General features: G+C 37.3%; 1 protein-coding gene across 3 annotated transcripts; it reads left to right on the top strand.

Moving 5' to 3' along the window:
* Nucleotides 1-1,644: 1,644 nt before the first annotated feature.
* zdhhc1 (zinc finger DHHC-type containing 1) lies at nucleotides 1,645-16,846 on the top strand. Of its 3 annotated transcripts, XM_027137095.2 has the most exons (13): nucleotides 1,647-1,853; nucleotides 2,341-2,409; nucleotides 2,877-3,125; nucleotides 3,552-3,806; nucleotides 4,410-4,585; nucleotides 5,079-5,180; nucleotides 5,847-5,974; nucleotides 6,795-6,950; nucleotides 8,222-8,343; nucleotides 10,867-10,955; nucleotides 12,670-12,784; nucleotides 13,186-13,288; nucleotides 14,307-16,846. In XM_027137095.2, exons 4-13 carry the CDS (start codon nucleotides 3,588-3,590, stop codon nucleotides 14,813-14,815), a joined length of 1,719 nt encoding a protein of 572 aa, XP_026992896.2. In that variant the 5' UTR covers nucleotides 1,647-1,853; nucleotides 2,341-2,409; nucleotides 2,877-3,125; nucleotides 3,552-3,587; the 3' UTR covers nucleotides 14,816-16,846. The 3 variants fall into 3 exon arrangements, with proteins under 3 accessions (XP_026992897.2, XP_026992896.2, XP_026992895.2); XM_027137096.2 differs by lacking the exon at nucleotides 2,341-2,409 and having other exon boundaries at nucleotides 1,645-1,853; nucleotides 13,189-13,288; XM_027137094.2 differs by lacking the exon at nucleotides 2,341-2,409.
* The last annotated feature ends 962 nt before the right edge of the window (nucleotides 16,847-17,808 follow it).

Genomic DNA, 17,808 nt, shown 5'->3' with positions numbered 1-17,808 from the left:
TTCCTAAAAAAAAAAAATAAACCAAAACAAACAAACAAACAAACAAACAAACAAACAAACAAAAAACAACTTTCATGAGGTGAAAACAAAGGAATTAATCAACATGCTTTTAAACATGCTATTTAAAATCACACAAGTTTTTGTAACAGGATTGAGAAAACTACATCTATCCTCTACTAAGAAACCATGTAAAAAATTAACTAAATTTGCCTGAAATGGACCACTACACATTTTGAATAGTGAAATATAGATGTTATTAGATTCAATCATTAAAAAAGATAAAATATGAAGTTCAATTTAAAAGAGTTACAACAAGAAAATGGCACAGATTTGGCAAAATGGCCCATATGTACAGTATCTGCATTCAGTTCATTTAGCTGAGGCTTAAATCACAGCTCAGTTTTACAAAACTGAGTAACTGAGGGTTAAATGTCAAGTTGAATGGCCCAAGCATAGTAGATTGATGGTGTCAAAATATGAATTCATAACCTTCCAGACTATCCCTGTGTTGGTGTGGTAACTGAATGAACATCACTCTGCTGCTATCTGCTGGGCTTAAACATGTAACACAGCTGTGAGAGCAAAGCACTAATATGAATTATTTTTTTAATTATTCAGGTCATAGTAATGATGCCATTTGCTTATTTAGCCCTGGCATGAAACGTTAAGTGAGGAACAACTGGGAATTCTGTTAATAAAATAAAAAAATAACCAATGAGGTGGAATGACCAAAATCTGGATGTCCTATTTTGAAGACTTTCCCATGTCAGAAGAAATGTATACTGTTAAAAAGCTCTGAAACTGACTAATATAGAAACGAGTGTACACCAAACCCACAGCCAAACACACCCATACATGCTATTTGCTTTTATAGTAACCACTATAGTAATCTTTTGGGGAGGCTTTTTTACCAACTAAGAGATTTGTGTTTATTCAGCTACACGAGTATCAGTGAGGTAAGAAACTGATGTCAGGTGAGGAGATCTGGGGTGCAGTCAGTGTTCCAGTTCATCCCAAAGGTGTTTAAGGCAAGGCAAGGCAAGGCAAGGCAAGTCTATTTGTATAGCACATTTCATACACAGAGGTCATTCAAAGTACTTTACATTAGAAATTAGAAAACAATTTATAAGAGAGAAAAATATATGTAAAAATAAGAGACACACGATAAAATCATAATAAAAACAAAGAACAATTAAATAAAATAAATGTGATTTTAATTAAAAAAAAATCAGTTCAGTGGGGTTGAGTTAGAGTCAGGGCTTTGTGCAGGACACTTCCACACTAACTTTGGCAAACCGTGTCTTCATGGAGCTTGCATTCTGCACATAACCACTGTCATGCTGAAAGGTTTAGGCCTCATAGTTCCAGTGAATATGATAATCAGGTGACCATATTCTTACATGTAACATGTTTATATAAAGTTTCCCTGTTCTCCCAGCGCTTTGGGGATTTCCCGTCACACTATTAGAGGTACAGAATATGGGTAGTTAATTAATAAAATACTAAATAATAATAATAATAATAATAATAATAATAATAATAATAATAATAATAATAATAATAATAATAATAATAATGTCACTGACTAGAACATATAACATGCTTTTATTTTGAACCCACACCCGCGCCTGCTCTTCCCGGATATACGTCACTTCTGTTGCTTTCTCACATCCCATTCACCCTAATTATTCCGGTGCAGATTGTTTTTGTTTGCTTGCGCATCTTTTCCAGCTAAGTACAAGTAAAAGTAGGAGTTTAATCGGGAGTGAGAACTATAACAATATATGCGTTATAGCCGGTGATATCCAGGGTCTCGTATCTGCCATCAGCTGCAATGTAAAGCGAAGCAAAAGGTATCTTTCTGTAAACTATATGTTTAATTATATTTTAGTTTATTGTGATACTCTGTGCAGATCAGCATTAACTAAATAATTTGATATAAAGTGCAAGATAAATGTAATTTTTATTCCCTGAGATATTGGATGTTGACCTTAAAGTTTCGGGTCATTTTATTTATTCCTTTCCTTGGTAAATTGGTATGGGGAAAATAATTTATTAAAAATAAATAAAACATTTCACTCTGGCATATGAGAAGATAATCAGGAGAAATGTAAAGTGTTTTATAGTGTAAAGTTGTTATAATTATTATTATAATTATTATGTTTTTTATTATTACTATTATGTTTTATTATTGTTGTTTTATTATAATAGTTATTATTTTATGATTATTATTATTAATATCATTAATATTCTTATTAATATTATAACATCTGAGTGAATGTTATGTATGTTATTATTGTTTCCATTTTTATTAATTTTTGAAAAAATCCTTAAATGCAGCAATACACTAATCAAAGAAAAAATATCTTGAAATTACCCGACTGTAAAAGAAAGAAAGAAAGAAAGAAGGTTTGTAACCTGTTTGTTTCTGTTTCTTTAATTGCCAAAAGATTGAGATGAATTTTACATGACTTTTATTTATTTAGAGATAAGTAAATATCTTATACTTCTCCTAACTGTTATTGTTCAAACAAATATTATAAAAATAATATATGTAGTAATATATTAGATTAGATTAATTATATTATATTAATATAATATTACTGCATATTGCATTTGACATGTTTTTGTGCTCAGCATGTTCTGTCGAAAAATTTGGCCTCATAATGCAGCCAGAGTGCTCATAATTGCTTGGATGGCATTTTGTAGCAAGAAGAATAAAAGTAATTTTAGGCATTTTCGGGGCAAGATTTTTTTTGCACAAGTTTTGTTTTGTTTTTGACAATTTTGTGAAACCTTCATGAAGAATTGCATATTGATAAATAAATTATTAATTGTTAATTACATAATGTGAAAAAAATTACGTTTTGTTACAGACAATTCTTCCCGATGAGCATGTCTCTTGTTCATGGCCTTCATGACTAAGTTCTGACCATGACGATGGTGCTTGTCAGCAATCGTTACTTCAGGAAGAAAAAAGCCAAAGCTTCAGTGCTGAAGGTATCGAGCCAGTGATGGACAGGGACCGACTGGAATTTCTGTCGGTAGAAGCTGGCGAGAACTGAAATGAGGTGGAATAATTTACTGACACTCTAATGGAGAGTCACCGGTGAATAAGTGAATAGGTGAGTGTTGTAACATCATGATTATCCTTGGTAGTGATCGGGCGCATTAATGTCTAGGTTACGATAGTCACAGGCACTGTATGGAACAGGAAACAGATGGAAGTGTTGACTTCAGGTCACAGCTTGGATTCTTCTTTTATATTGTGGTGGTTTATTTTACCTAAGGATAGACTTTGATCTCCTCAAAACTCAGATTGAAAGTGGTGTTGTAGGATTAAGGTTGAAACCAACACATGGTTAAGCTTTTTATCTGGAGATTACCACATATTGCATTTGAAATGTTTTTGTGCTCAGCATGTCCTGTCCAAAAATTGGGCCTCATAATGCAGCCAGAGTGCTCATAATTGCTTGGATGGCTTAGCTAAAAGCATGGCAGAGTATAGTGAGTCTGAATTATTAGGTTTGTGCTTGTGTTTGCTACAATAGTGCCTCAGAGACCGGAGAACTCGGGGCCACTCTCCCATGGACCTGTGCAGCAGGAACCCAAACCGCACGGTGCCTGTCAGTGATGAAGTGCCCAGACGAGCCAATGTGCCCCTGTGCTCCAGGACAAACGGGTGGAGCTGGCCTCCTCACCCTTTCCAGCTTTTGGCGTGGCTTCTCTACCTTTACTTTGCAGTCACAGGGTTTGGAGTTTTCATCCCTCTGCTGCCGTCACACTGGATCCCGGCTGGTTATATTGTATCCTTTGTGATGGAGGTGGACACCTGGGTTAAAATGTTGAGGTGGGAAAATAATTCGGAATAGTAAATGATGCGTTCACACAGGAAATCTGATCTGATTCAAAGGGTCAGGGTTGTCAGTTTTCACATTGAGCTTGGACATTGTCCTTATATAAACCTTCAGCAGCGGTGAAATCTTTGTTGACTAGCTTACCTTCACTTTCCTGTACAGTCTGGCTTCAATCGAACGTCCAGACCTGAGGTACAAGCAAGAAAGGGAAAAAAAAATCTAGTAGGAAAAAGTAATTATAAAACAGTTTTCTATATGTTCTGTTTCCAAAAGCACAACGATTTTATCCAGAAAGGCCCAGTGTGGATGCAGGTTCTTATTCCAACCAAGCAGAGTACACAGCTGAGTTAAGAATTAAACCAGTGGAATCAGGTTTGGCTCCTGCTTGATAGAAATTAATACCTGTACCCGCACTGGCTCTTTTCGAATAACCTGAGCTAAGATGCATATTATATGTAATTATTACATATTAAATTAAACTATGTATAACTCTCATGTGTTATTGTTCAGATTTATTCTCCTCCAGTTATTCAACTTTAACCCAGTGTTCAGTGTACAGGTATTACGTTCGTCTGTCACCTGCTTGTGCACCTGGCCGCTGTCTCCATCGATCCCGCAGACTATAACGTTAGAGCAAAGAGCTACAAAGGACCACTGCCTGCGTTTGACCGCACAAAACACGCACATGTCATCGAGAACTGCCACTGTTACCTCTGTGAGGTGGATGTGTAAGTATGCAAAAAAAAAATCAGATTCAAGAAAAAAAATATGTATAATTTGTCAATAAAATGCTCGGGCGCATGCTTCGTGTATTTTTATTAAAAAAAATGTAATCTTGGAATTCGTAAATGCATGCTCAAATCATGCTGGATAATTCAGAACTAATTGCGTTGAGGTTCAGTTCTATCGCATGGTTAAGTTCTATCACATGGTTCTGTCACAACGTATGTGTTTTAATTAGCAAATTCAACCTGAATTGCTTCGGACACTTACATTTGTAGCACGAGTTCATCGAGCAGTCAGTAAAGCCAAGGGTTTGCTTACGCGCCTACACGATCTATCTGTAGCATCACATCGAAAGGGAGGAACAACACACGAGCATATGGTGTTAGCGCTGGGCGGCCAGCAGGCTTCACATCCCTCAGCGGCTCTGCTAAGGCCTTCAGTTCGAGTGTGTTTTATTGTCAGGAATTCATTGTGGTGTTTTTCTGTTGTTTTCAGAGGTCCGAAATCCAAACACTGCAGCGCCTGTAATAAGTGCGTGGCCAGTTTCGATCACCACTGCAGATGGCTAAACAACTGTGTGGGCAGCAGGAACTATTGGTGAGACCTTCTGAATCATGGATACGCAATATGTTGGGATTGTTAAAGTAGGGCACAACAGATGGCTTCCCATGATGCCTTGCTAGTTTGGCACTATTTTGTTTTGCTTCATTGCAGCACTGAGAATCATATTTTTGTAAAGCCAACATTCCGGAGCTTGTTAATATAAAGCACATTCAAAATGACCCTTTATTTAAAAAAAAATCTAATCTCTAGTCAACTTTGGTGTGATTTCCTTGACTTTTCATCACTTCAAGCTTCATTACTGATTAGACTCCTATAACACCATGCTTTATTCTCTGTATAGCTTTATAACAAGGTCTAGTGCTGTAGGATTCCAGTTTTTCCCTCAAGCCTGTGTCAGTTGATAACTTCAACCAAATCAAGTTCATGTTCAAACTAAAAGGAATTTTTTGGTTATATAGTTCTACTTTTTTGACCATGAAGTACAGAGTTATAGAGGGGAAATGATTTATAATCCTGCTCTCCAGTGTCACGCAGATGTGAATGGGTTCCCTTTGAGTCTGATTCCTCCCAAAGTTTCTACCTCATATCGTCTCAGAGAGTTTCTATATTTTTATATATTTCTGTAAAGCTACATTGTTTTGCTGCTATCGTTATTATTACTGTTGTTGTCGTCTCTTTCCTCTTTTTTCTCCATCCCAGGGTTTTCCTGAACAGCGTCATATCCGCTCTACTGGGCATATTTTTAGTCGTGATCATCGCAACTTACATTTTCATCGAGTTCTTTTTGGATCCGTCGAAGCTTCGTACCGATAAACATTTCCAGCAAGGTAGGACGCGCTGATGTGCTCTGAACTGATGACAAAACACTCATCATGAAGATTGTCAGTAGCGTTTATATAACAGTTTACTACATTATTTAACTAGCGGCGCTACAACTAATTTTATTTTGCATTAGCAAAGTAGTAGCATTGATATTTTGCATGTTCAGTGAAGCTGCTTTAGCTTTAAAAGTGCTAAATAAATTAAATTCAATTGAATATTATTAATAATATTGATTATTATTAAATTAAATAATAATAATAAATAATAAATCATTTTTACTGTTTTCCTTGTAGGTTTGATTGAAAGACATTTTTCTCCTTCATTCTGGTTATATTTCTCTCATTTTGAGACCAGAGCCTGTATTTATGAGAACTCTCAGTGTAATGAGTTTCTCCTAGTGAATTTTTTTTAGAATATTCTTAGAAATGTGGGCGTTTCCCCATTAAGTTTTAGTAAAGTTATTCACAAAGCATCTTAACCCTTAAAATCTCATAAGGTTAAAAAATATTAGGGGTATTGAAGAGGACTTTTAATAGGCTTAAGCGTTTCTTTAGCAGAGGAGAAAATGGCCAAAAGTAGAAGAGGGAGAAGAAATTATTTGCATATGATATTTAATAATGATAGTAAGTTAGTTTAATTTATAATATCTACTGGAGAATCCTGTTATATGGCATAAACCTGGATGTGCAATCTGACCCATAAAACATCTTTAATTCCACAAATTATATAGTATAATGTTCGCCAAAATCTAAACTAATACACGTTGATTTGACTCATATTTCTTTCTGCCTCTTTCTTTGCCAATTTCATGCCTCCTTCCTTCAGTGAAGAATGAATCCGTGGTGTGGTTTGTCTTCTTGCCGGTGGCTCCAGTATCTACAGCAGGTCCAGCCATTCCTGCCCTCGCAGGAGTGACCATCACCATGGGGCTTCTTTCCTCGTTGCTGCTCGGACATTTACTCTGTTTTCATGTCTATCTCAGTGAGTGAATGACATATGTCAACTTATAGCCTTAACACGAGCTTCTACGCCTCTGCATGCCGCTGTGAGAAGTTAGTTCCTGTTCACAAAAACAATTCCTTCACTTACATTGTATGCTGAAAAGATTTAAAGCACAAATATCTTCTTCCTGGATTTAAGACTCTCCTCTGGTGGAAAACATTTGTTACAGCTTTACCCCTGGTTTATTATAAAGCACAGGAGATGAAAAACATTCACCCCAAGATAGAAATCTACACCATATTAATGACGTATACTTTTTCTTACAAAATTTAAAAAAAAAAAGTTACTTAACAGTCATATATACAGGCCTCCTGAGAACTCATCATCGCTTTGGAGTAAATCATGCTGATATAACATATTTATGCTAACTACTAGCTAGAGCTCGGTTTTATGTATGCAAGCTTCAAGACTTGCTATTAAATACTGGTGTAAATTATATATATAAAAAACATTGTATAAGTGTGATGATGGTGGAAGATGTTTAAGTTCACACTGACTTGAAAAACAAGCACTTGCTCGTTCACGATTATTCGCTTTAGTTAAACCCGGCATAGTCAGGGTTGTTGCTTAAACCAGTTTTATATTAAGACAGTGTTTCCAAGGCTGCCTGCTGTTTAATTGCTCATGGTGAGGCACAGTACAGGCCAGATCCTCACTCTTGAAGTGATTCTCTCTTCAGTCATGATACCAATAAGTACTGATTATAATAATAATAATAATTCATCTGGCTTTCGAGTGCTTCATGAAGCTACTCTGAATTAATATGTGGTGGAAAAGACAGAGTACCAATCAGCGAGTCCTATTAAAATAATAATAAAGAATAAATAAAATAAAATAATGAAAAGAGGAAATATTGAGGGAGTCAGTATTTGCTGTTTATGATTCTGGAAAGCTGTATAATGATACTGCAGGAGGGAAGAGTGTGTGCGTGTGCGTGTGTGTGTGTGTGTCTTTGTGTGTGTTGAAAATGTATTGATAAAATCTAAAAAACAATAACAGGATAAATAATTCTGTATGTTTTAACCCAAATAATGTTAAAGAGACAACCAACTTCATGTCATATCAGATTTTCCATAGATTCGGATCATGACACGCCATGTGGCATCATCACAACACACATTCAGCTCTCTTCAGTTCATATTTGTTGAAGAGAAAAATCACACAAGGCATGAAATAATGGAGTTAGCGCTCCGTGTGATCACTGTTTTACCTTCATCTCCCTTCATCTCTCTTCATCTGTCTTCTCTCAGTGTGGAACAGACTGAGTACATTCGAGTACATCGTCCGACAGAGACATCTGCAGGAGGCGAGAGACACTAACAAAGACCCTTCAGGGACTGAGCCTGGAGTTCCCAAGATAAACCTTGATAAGGTGAACATACAAACACCCCGATCCCAACTGATATCCAGGCACCATGTTTAAATATTCAGGGTCCAAGTTTCCCCCACACTGAAATGAAAGAATATGTGGTCAATCAAATTTAAGAAAAAAAAAAGTGTAGTTTAAATAGAAATTATACATTTCTCAACAAAACGTGATTTCATTGCTTATAATAAACTTCATTTAAACAAGTTTCTGATTAAAGATTAAATTATTTAGATCATGTCACATAGTATTAGCGTAAACCTGTTACGTTGGATTTTGGCTTCAGCTCTGGTACGAGCTCAGGATTTTAATTTATTCAGACATCATGGAAGAAAACGAGTCATGTTAATGGTACTCAGTTGAATTGCATGGAACCTGTAAGAAATTATCCCACTCCAAGATATACGTCAGTAAGAGCTCATTCCCGAAAAGTCTTAAGTATTATAAGGCAATATGTTTATAAATCTAAATAAATAACCTTGAGTAATTGTTAGTATGGGAGCAGCAGCAGGACATCGATGAGCGTCACTAATCAGAGGGTATATGTGACCATGATTAGCATTTAAAATGACCATTTGGGTGATAACACCTCTAATACCAAGCCAAGGTGTACATTATCAACATTAAAGACATCCAGCTAGACGGTAGTATCACCCAGTCATTTGGAAAATACACAGTACTTACATTCAATATACATTTAGAACGAAACCCCATTTAAACTTCATAGAACAGTATCAAATGTTTGAGCAGGTTTTATCTAGCTTCTCATTGACTCCAATGAACCTGAAGTATTTCATGTATTTTGTCAATGCTACGCTGGGATACTAGGATAAACTACTTCTTCTTTAAGATCTTCGTTCTCATCCTTTTATTTTCTTATAAACCTTCTACGTCTTTGATTTGAGTAAATTCAACAAGTTTTTTTTTTCTTCAGTGCGTGTTATGATCTGAGGTTCGTATATGTACACTTTGACATGTTTGTGGATGGTTCTCATTGCAGGCTTTTTTATTAACTTAAATCAGTGTAGTCCATGGCAACCAGAATGTTTTGAATTGTCCTGGCTGAATCACTCCATCGTGTCATTGTTGGAGAAATGTTTCTGCCAGGCGTAAATGAAAATCTCACTTGGACGCCATGTTGGAATCATCATCCACACCGTTGGGTCCGCTCAGGTTTTAGAGAGAAGCTGTCTGTTTGATGGACGTTGTGACTACTGGATAGTTTCCATTGGAATAGAAAGAGGAGTGTGTGATGGAGAAAGTTTAGCTTTCGGAGTGCAGAACTTTGGATGATTCATGTTTACTCATTTTCATCTGCTGCACTTTTTGAAGCTCTCTCTCTCTCTCTCTCTCTCTCTCACTCACTCACTCACACACACACACACACACACACACACACACACACACACACACACACACACACACACACACACACACACACACAGAGCACAGTAATGCATATAAGCACTACATTACCTAGAGTTTTTTGACACTTCAAGATGTTTCACCTGAACATCTAGCAATCATTTATCCCGGCGAAATGGAGTGTAATGTTGTCAGCCTTGCCTCAGATCATGGTGTAACAGACCATGTGGACACCCTCACACCCCCAAGTCCATATGGCTCTCAATCATGCCAAATGCATGCTTTCTACACTCTGTGACTCACCCATGTTAATTCTTCACTGTTACTAAGAATTTAGAAGTACCAAGGTGGTGAAGTGATGGTGATCCGTAGTGATGCACATCCGTGCAAATTTGGATAAACAGTTTTCTATCTGAAGATTAAAAGAGCAGCTGATTTTTCTTGTGATTGTTAGAATATTTTAAAATAAATTAAGTTTATAAGCTCCCATGAAAGAGCTAATGCAGTAGCAGTTTGTCACCTCAATGGGGTGCTAGAATTTCAGTATAAGTCAAGCATTTCTTTTTAGTCTAGAAAACTCACTATTAAAAAAGCATTTAGCTAAAGTGCATGTACATCTGCATAAAAATCCATTTACATTGATTTTTCATGAGCTTTTTTCATGTAATCTTTATTCAGCAACATCCTGGAGGTTAAACCTCTCTGAAAACGATTCAGATGGTTCCACTTTATGGAGTTTGACCATCTTGGACTGTAGTTGCCTGGTACAGGCTAGACAATGGATTGGTTTTACTAAATTGCCCCTAGGTTTGAATGATTGTGCATGGTACCCTGTTATAAATTGCAACCCCATCTACTGTCTATGACTTGTATCATTTTAATCACAGTGGCAGAGATAGCTCAACAGTTAAAGCCCTGTTGTGTCCATGATCATGGCCTTTAACCTTCTCTGATCCAAGGGTCCTGTATCATGGCTGACCCTGCACTCGGAGCCCAATTTACTACTGGGATATGCTAAGAAAATATTTTCACTCTTTTGTAATGTATATGTGGCAAATAAATGCTCGGCCTTTGGCTTTGTCTTCCTATCGGGGCATTCCTGAGATAAAATGCTTAGAAAAAAGGATTTACATTCTCTGAGAAGTGATTTTTTTTTTTATTTAGGATGCAAGCTACTCAGGTACTCTAGGCTACACCAATCCTGAGCTGGAGGCGGAGGATCCTGCTACCAGGAACGCACATGGAAATCCAGAGTAAGATGAAAGAACATTTGTCGCTTACGTGAACTGTAAAAATCAATCCAACCAGCCACCCTAAATTCATCTTGAAATGACTCCAGTGGTAGAAAGCATCAGGGAGGAAAGCCTGAATACATATACGATTGTTTAGAAAACAAAAAAAAAACTTTTAAATTCAGTGCTGTTTGTTCTCAACCATAACAACAATTACTGTAGTATGTAATTAGGTCTGCGTTATCCGCAGTTTCTGATGCAAGACATTATTGTCTCATCATGTTCTACATATTTTTGTTGAGGAACGCTAAATGGAGGAAAATCATTTTCACAGAGCGCCACTGCACAGCCGCTGACTAGGTTCACTGTGTATGAAATCCATTAAATTCACCACAGTTGACTCAAATCAATCATGTAGCCTGTTGAAAGGATGATTGCTTAGTGGCTTATTGGTCTGTTCTTTCTTTTTCCTTTTACAATTAGTCATAAAAGTACATTACAGTAAAATATTATTTTATTGTACTGAGCAAGTCAAACCCTGCTTTATAATCACTGACATTCGGTAGAATAGAAATACATGCAGTTTATTAGGCAGTGAAAATTTGTGGATATCAGCCAGAAACTAAATCGTCATGGTGACTGACTTTTTAACTTTACATCCATGGCAGTTTTCACTTTTGCCAGGATTGGGGGAATAAAAAAATAAAACATTTAATTGGATGTGTGGCGTCTGTGTTCTTAATTTATATCACATCCAAGGCCCTTCAATCACACAAACCGGAGTTCAGCCTCACGTATTTAGTGCCTGTTTATTTATTTTATTTGCATTCAGAGACATTTTTAAAGTGTGGCAAAGCTCTTAAGTTTCCTACCGCGACTCAATTCGTCTCTCAGTAGCCACGTGTCGAAGCTGGGGTGTGCACGATTAGTAAGAATGAAACCGAATGCAATTTCTTCACAGTAGGCATCCGTCGTGTTGTCATGGTGAGCGTTTAAGAATACACAAACAGTCAGAATTCAGTTTGCATTCCCATGACTTTAATGACACTGTGCAAATTGAAACAGAGAAGAAGAAGAAAAACATTCTAAGCCTTGTCTCTGACCTCAGCTTTCACTGTCATTAATTGTAAAAGATCAGATCAGCTAGGAAGCATTTATGAGTTACACACCGTGAAACTGCCATTTCAGTTTCAAATATGACATGGAGTTTGTAGCAGGTCTTGAAGGGGATGAAATATTTCTGCTTGCCAGGAATCACCTTTAAACGTGGCGGTGATTGTAAAGTTCTTGTTTATGCTTAAATCAAGATGGTGAGAATAAGAGATTAATCAACTGATGGGAATCACTAATGAGATTAGATCACTTGGTAACTGCAAAGGAACTGCAGAAATATGTGCAAATAAAGGTTTGTGTGTGTGTGTGTGTGTGTGTGTGTGTGTGTGTGTGTGTGTGTGTGTGTGTGTGTGTGTGTGTGTGTGTGTGACCTATTGGTGCCCTCAGTGCTATAGATCACAGTGGAATGTTTCAGCAAAGTGTGTTGACAGTTTCTGAGCTCCTGACTGTCATTTGTGATAGATAGCTGTAAATGATTGAGGGGGAATTGAAGGCATTTTGGTGTGGTCTTTTTTTTTCTTTTTTTATACTCTCTTGCTAAACAACAACTGCAATTTAACATGCTAAAAGGTTACGTGCTGTACTAACCAAATTCTGTGTTTACTCTTCACACTGTATAAAGGCTGTATGGTAAAGGCAGGATCAGAAGCTCGCTAGAAAGAATGGCTGATGATGAGCTACTCCCTACTGTGTCCACGCAGCACAATCCAGCGCCTCGTCCTGTAAAAAACAAGCAGGTTCGACACACTCTATAAGGCTTTACAACCTTTACCGCCTCTTTGTGTTAACATTTTTCTTTATTATTTTATTTTAAAATATTACCGCATTTTAAGGTCTAAATAATGCACTCAAACCTAATTGTAAAATAATTTTTATGGAAATGTAAATCACATGGAAATCCCTAATACACAATAAACCTCACCTCACGAGATAGAAGTGGCTCTGTGAGCTACAGTACAACGCAGCACAGCACAACACGACTCTCATTCAGTTCTGCAGCAGTGCAAATGTATCAACATACAGTGAAGATTATGCCTATATATTGTGTTGGTGTCTATTGGCAGGTAAAATGCATGCCTTATCTATATTGTGTTCTTAAACCATGTTCAATCCTTCTTCCTTTTTTTTTCTTTTAAAGAAGAAGAAGAAGAAAGTGCATAAAATACCAGCAGAAGTGATTGATGACCGAGTCACAGAGATGAACACGAGCAGAAGCATGGCCCATCATTCAGCTGACCAAGGTAACACACACTTATGCATATACTGAACACGCACACACACACACAGCCGTCATGTTCAGTTGTATAATTGGATGAGCTAACAACACAGGGTCAAAATCTACAAGCACTCAGAATCAAAGAAATTTATTTGAACTCCCAGAATTCCTTCTAAATGCCTGGTTTGTTCCTCCAAAGTCTTTAACACCAAAATGTCATATGTTAGGTCGAATTCTATCATTTTAAAGACACTTCTCCAATAACAGACTGTCTAAAGAAGCTTTTGTTGCCTTTTATATTACCTGCTATGACTAGTAGGCTATAAACCATATTCACATTTCAACTAAAAGTCTGTGACAGTGAAAATGAGTAACTGTTAGAAACATCAACATTATTGTATTTACTGAACGTTTCCATATGTAAGGTTTCTGAGCAGACTAACCCTCATACTTCAATCATGCTGTCTTTAGGAAATGTTGACGTTCTTCACGGTTTTGTCTTTGTCTACATACAGGACAAAACGGCTTCTTGCTAGCTAATTGCTAGCATCAGTCATTGTTTAATCCTTTACTTCCCATGTTACCTAGGAACTGTAGTCAATACTATAAAGATAAAAGGTGAAGATTTTATGTCTTCACCTTAGGTTGAACCTTATATATCGGTAGTTATGGAACTGTTATGTTAGGAGAGAATTATTTTATTATAATTAACGATTATCCAGTGCTGTATTTGCTTTAGAGCAGTTTTGGGAAGCTAGTGATCGTGGTGTAACTGCAACTGTTCAGTCCCAATACACTGCTTTTACTGTATGTTCTGTTTTGTTTTTGCTCATTATGGTGGGCTGTATGTGTTCTTCATCAATCTTATGCACCGTTGCTCCTAATCGTGTTTGCTTTGTCCGAGTGTAAGCAGTGTGTGTTATCTTCAGTGTCGTAGAATTCTGTGGTGATCCCCTACATCATGATTAATAATGACACTTTATTTTAGTTCACTGTAACGTTCCTCAGCAATGTTTTGTGACCTTGTGCATCCCAATCCTTAGAGTTCTCTGTAGCCGCTGCCACTCTGTCCTCATCCCTAAGCCAGCGCCTCCCTTTCCCAGCATTCCCAGTTCGGGTGACACTCCCCCCTCTGGCCCCTGTGCAAGCTGCCGGCCCCCCGGCTGAGTACCACTCTGATTCCGCAGAGTCTCTGGAGGAAATCCCTGTAGCTCTGGCACGCCTGGGAACTGCCACGCCGGCACGGGTGCCTCTCACCTCAATCGGCTATTTCTCCTCTTCGCAACACATTTTGCCTCAGCCGTTACCCTCTCCTCAGCCCAGGACCAAAAAGAAGGCTGCGGCACACAAGGCTGCAGAAGAGAGATTTGAGATGGCATCCTATAATCCTTTTGTGTTGATCGGTAGAGGAAACGGAGAGACCGCCTTAAATGTAGACATTGTCAGAGCGGAGGATGGACGAGGTCACATGGGAAAACGCAAGCACACGAGCAAGAGAAGAGGCACAGAGGAGGCAAGACTCAGCTCCAGATCCAACACACCGCTAGCTTAGGAATACAAGTGCCATGTCTTTACCTGACTTCCCAGAGATAAGCTGCATCGTAAAAATACAAATCCACAGGCACTACAATTGCAGATGTAGCAACAAAAGCCTATCACCTATGCAACCACCACTGAGTGCAGGCTTTCTGACTGGGTTCTGACGGACTCTTTTGATAAATGTGCAGTTTCCTTTAGCATTTCTCTTACTTCCGTACATTTTGCTAATAATGTCCCGTAGCATTGCACAATTGTATTTGTATTTTTTTATTTATCATCACACACTTTTATCAACTATTAATTCATATTGAATGCTAAAGCTCATATATTGTATACAGTCAAAAGCAGATTAAAAGATCTGTTGACTGCTGTTCTAAACATTTTTTCATAATGTTTATTTGTATTAATGTTATCATTTCTGTATTTACAATGGAACTTTTTTTTTATTATGCCCTACTTATGCTAACTTGCATACTTGTGTAAGTTTAACATAATAGTACTTCTATTATGTCTTACACTATAGAACCGACCCTCATCCCATCTAGAGTGAGATATGGCCCAAATATTGCCCTGAGCTACGGTCCTCCTCCATGTCCACTCTCTGGTGATGGAACCGAGATATAGATCGGAGCTATGTGAAAGATTCAGACACATAGATGTATAATCGAGTATTTGAGAGCAAAAACTTCATAACATTCCAGTTGTATTCAGTGAAATCGATTAATGGCGGCTCGCCGTTCAGCGATGCCAGCTGAGGATCAACAAACTGCACGGTTATTACTCACTCAGACGCCGATTAAACGAGAAAAAGATCAGACCGACAAATTAAAACTATTGAAAAATTTGAAATGATTTCTTCACAGGATTTGTGTTGCAAAGTTGTTATACTAATACCATTTTTTTTTTTCTGCACCTAAAGGATTTCTGACTTTTTGAGGATGTTTGTTCCACTCATTTTTTCCCCCAATGTTCTCAGCTGTAATATAGTCTAATAATATTTGCAGGGGTTTATTCATCAAGCTATAACACAATTACTGATGGAACTGCGACTCTGATTACAATAAAGCTTTTACTGACGGCAAATAAATGACTGAACACAGTAAACGCATCGCACGCTTGTGTTCAAGCATCCAGTTTGCTATTTATAGTTTGAATTAATTTTTTTCTTTAATTGCTGATCCTTTTTTGACTTGCTCTCTAAAAACAAACAAACAAACAAACAAAAAACTTAATTCATTACAAAGACTCCTGCTTTGTCCACTCTGATATGATTAGGGCTTATTAAAGGTAGCAGTAAGGGTATATAGTAAGGAAGCGTTGTCTTTAATGCCGAAAATAAGAAGTGACTGCTTACATACGTGATTGAGAACCGTAAAGCTAGAAGTGTGTGTTTTGGGATTGGGACTGGATCTGCACATTCTTTTTCTTATATAGTAATTTGTTAGAAACTTGCAGTGTTTTTATTTTTTCTCTCTTTTTTTTTTTTTTTTTTTTTTTTTTTTTTTTTTGTGTGATCGTTAAAAAAAAACAAATCACCTAGCTTGTTTTGTGTCTTCTTATGTCTTGGCAACACTAATGGATTGACCAGGCCAGTTTGAGGCTGATTTCTGATGAACATAAAAGACGTCTTGTTTTTAGGCTGATCTTAATGTTATTTTGTGGTGTGAAGTGCATACGGTAAAATACATCTTTTAATTCAAGCCTATACACACGCTGGCTGCCCTGATTTACGTCCATACACATTTAACATGTTGAATATTTTCAATATATTACAGCCCATCATCCTGCTGTGATAAAGGATATGCCGAATGTCTTGTGTAAAAGCACGATCTTGACTGGAGGAACATGTAATGTGTATGGTTTGATACATTTGATACTGAGTGCAAAAACCTGTGAAATCTATCATTTAATGATGTCTCTCACATCACATTATCATCTCTTAAGATTGTTTATGAACATTTACTTTGGGCCAGACTTTAAAAAAAGTTGCATAATTTGCTTTCTTGTACGCCACTGTGATTCATAAAATCTTTTTTTAAATCCACTTCCTGTTGCGCAGTTCTTATTCAAGCCAAAACCTTACGCATTTCTATGCCCGGACGTGACAAATCAGGAACTTCTGTCATATATAAACGTCCCACATGTATAGAAATGCCTGAAAGGATTTGCATGAGGTGAGCACGGATGGTGCAGGCCTTTTAAAAACATCTGTCCTTCCCAAGTGGTGTCCATGGCAACATATCAATACACCATACCAGAATTGAGGATGCATGGCAGGTTAATGGGAAACAAGCGAAGAGGTGATATAAAACCCCATTCATCCTTCACTGAGTTGGTTCTCGGGGCCTGGAAAAAAAATTCTTGTAACTGTTCCAGTCTTCATAACGAGGTAATGATGCAGGACTAAAGAGGAAATTAGCCTTTAACCCGAAGTCACGGATACATGAATCCTGATGCTGCTTGCTAAATGAATACAACTCAGCTCTGTTGGTGGGGCTGCTTCAGTTTCAGAGTAATTACCTTCACATTGGAAGAATCAGGAATGATTCAGAGGGCTTTCTACATCTAATCCTTACAGTCTTTCCGATTTGTCTGTTGCTTTCTGGACTCCGTTGTTTTCCGTTGTTCCAAAAATTCTTGAGTTGACTGTAGAGTGTATACCTGCAGTCAAGGATTGTTTTGTCTTTGAGTTAATCAGTGTCTGGGTCAATGAAGGTGACCATGAAGCTAAAATAAAACTGGTATATTGATTATAAAGAAGCAAGGACAAACTTGTGTAAAAAGCTGGAATTCATAATTCATTCATTCATTCATTCATTCATTCATTCATTTATCCGAACTACCTCGGGTCACAGGGGGCCTGTGTCTATCTCAGGCGTCATCGGGCATCAAGGCAGGATACACCCTGGATGGAGTGCCAACCCATCGCAGGAATTCTTAATTATTTTTCATTAATTCAAAAGTAAAGTCATATTAATTTACAATTATTTGAATAACAATTAATAA

This window comes from Tachysurus fulvidraco, chromosome 1, assembly GCF_022655615.1.
Source record: "Tachysurus fulvidraco isolate hzauxx_2018 chromosome 1, HZAU_PFXX_2.0, whole genome shotgun sequence".
Taxonomy (NCBI): domain Eukaryota; kingdom Metazoa; phylum Chordata; class Actinopteri; order Siluriformes; family Bagridae; genus Tachysurus; species Tachysurus fulvidraco.
The sequence above is the reverse complement of the archived record's forward strand: the minus strand, read 5'-3'. Positions and strand labels throughout refer to the sequence as shown.

Excerpts from the sequence above, each read along its gene's own strand:
- zdhhc1 (XM_027137094.2), top strand. The coding sequence starts at position 3,588 with ATGGACCTGTGCAGCAGGAACCCAAACCGCACGGTGCCTGTCAGTGAT. Across the intron at positions 5,975-6,794 it reads CGATAAACATTTCCAGCAAG|TGAAGAATGAATCCGTGGTG; the intron begins GTAGGACGCGCT and ends TCCTTCCTTCAG. Across the intron at positions 13,289-14,306 it reads CCATCATTCAGCTGACCAAG|AGTTCTCTGTAGCCGCTGCC; the intron begins GTAACACACACT and ends CCCAATCCTTAG.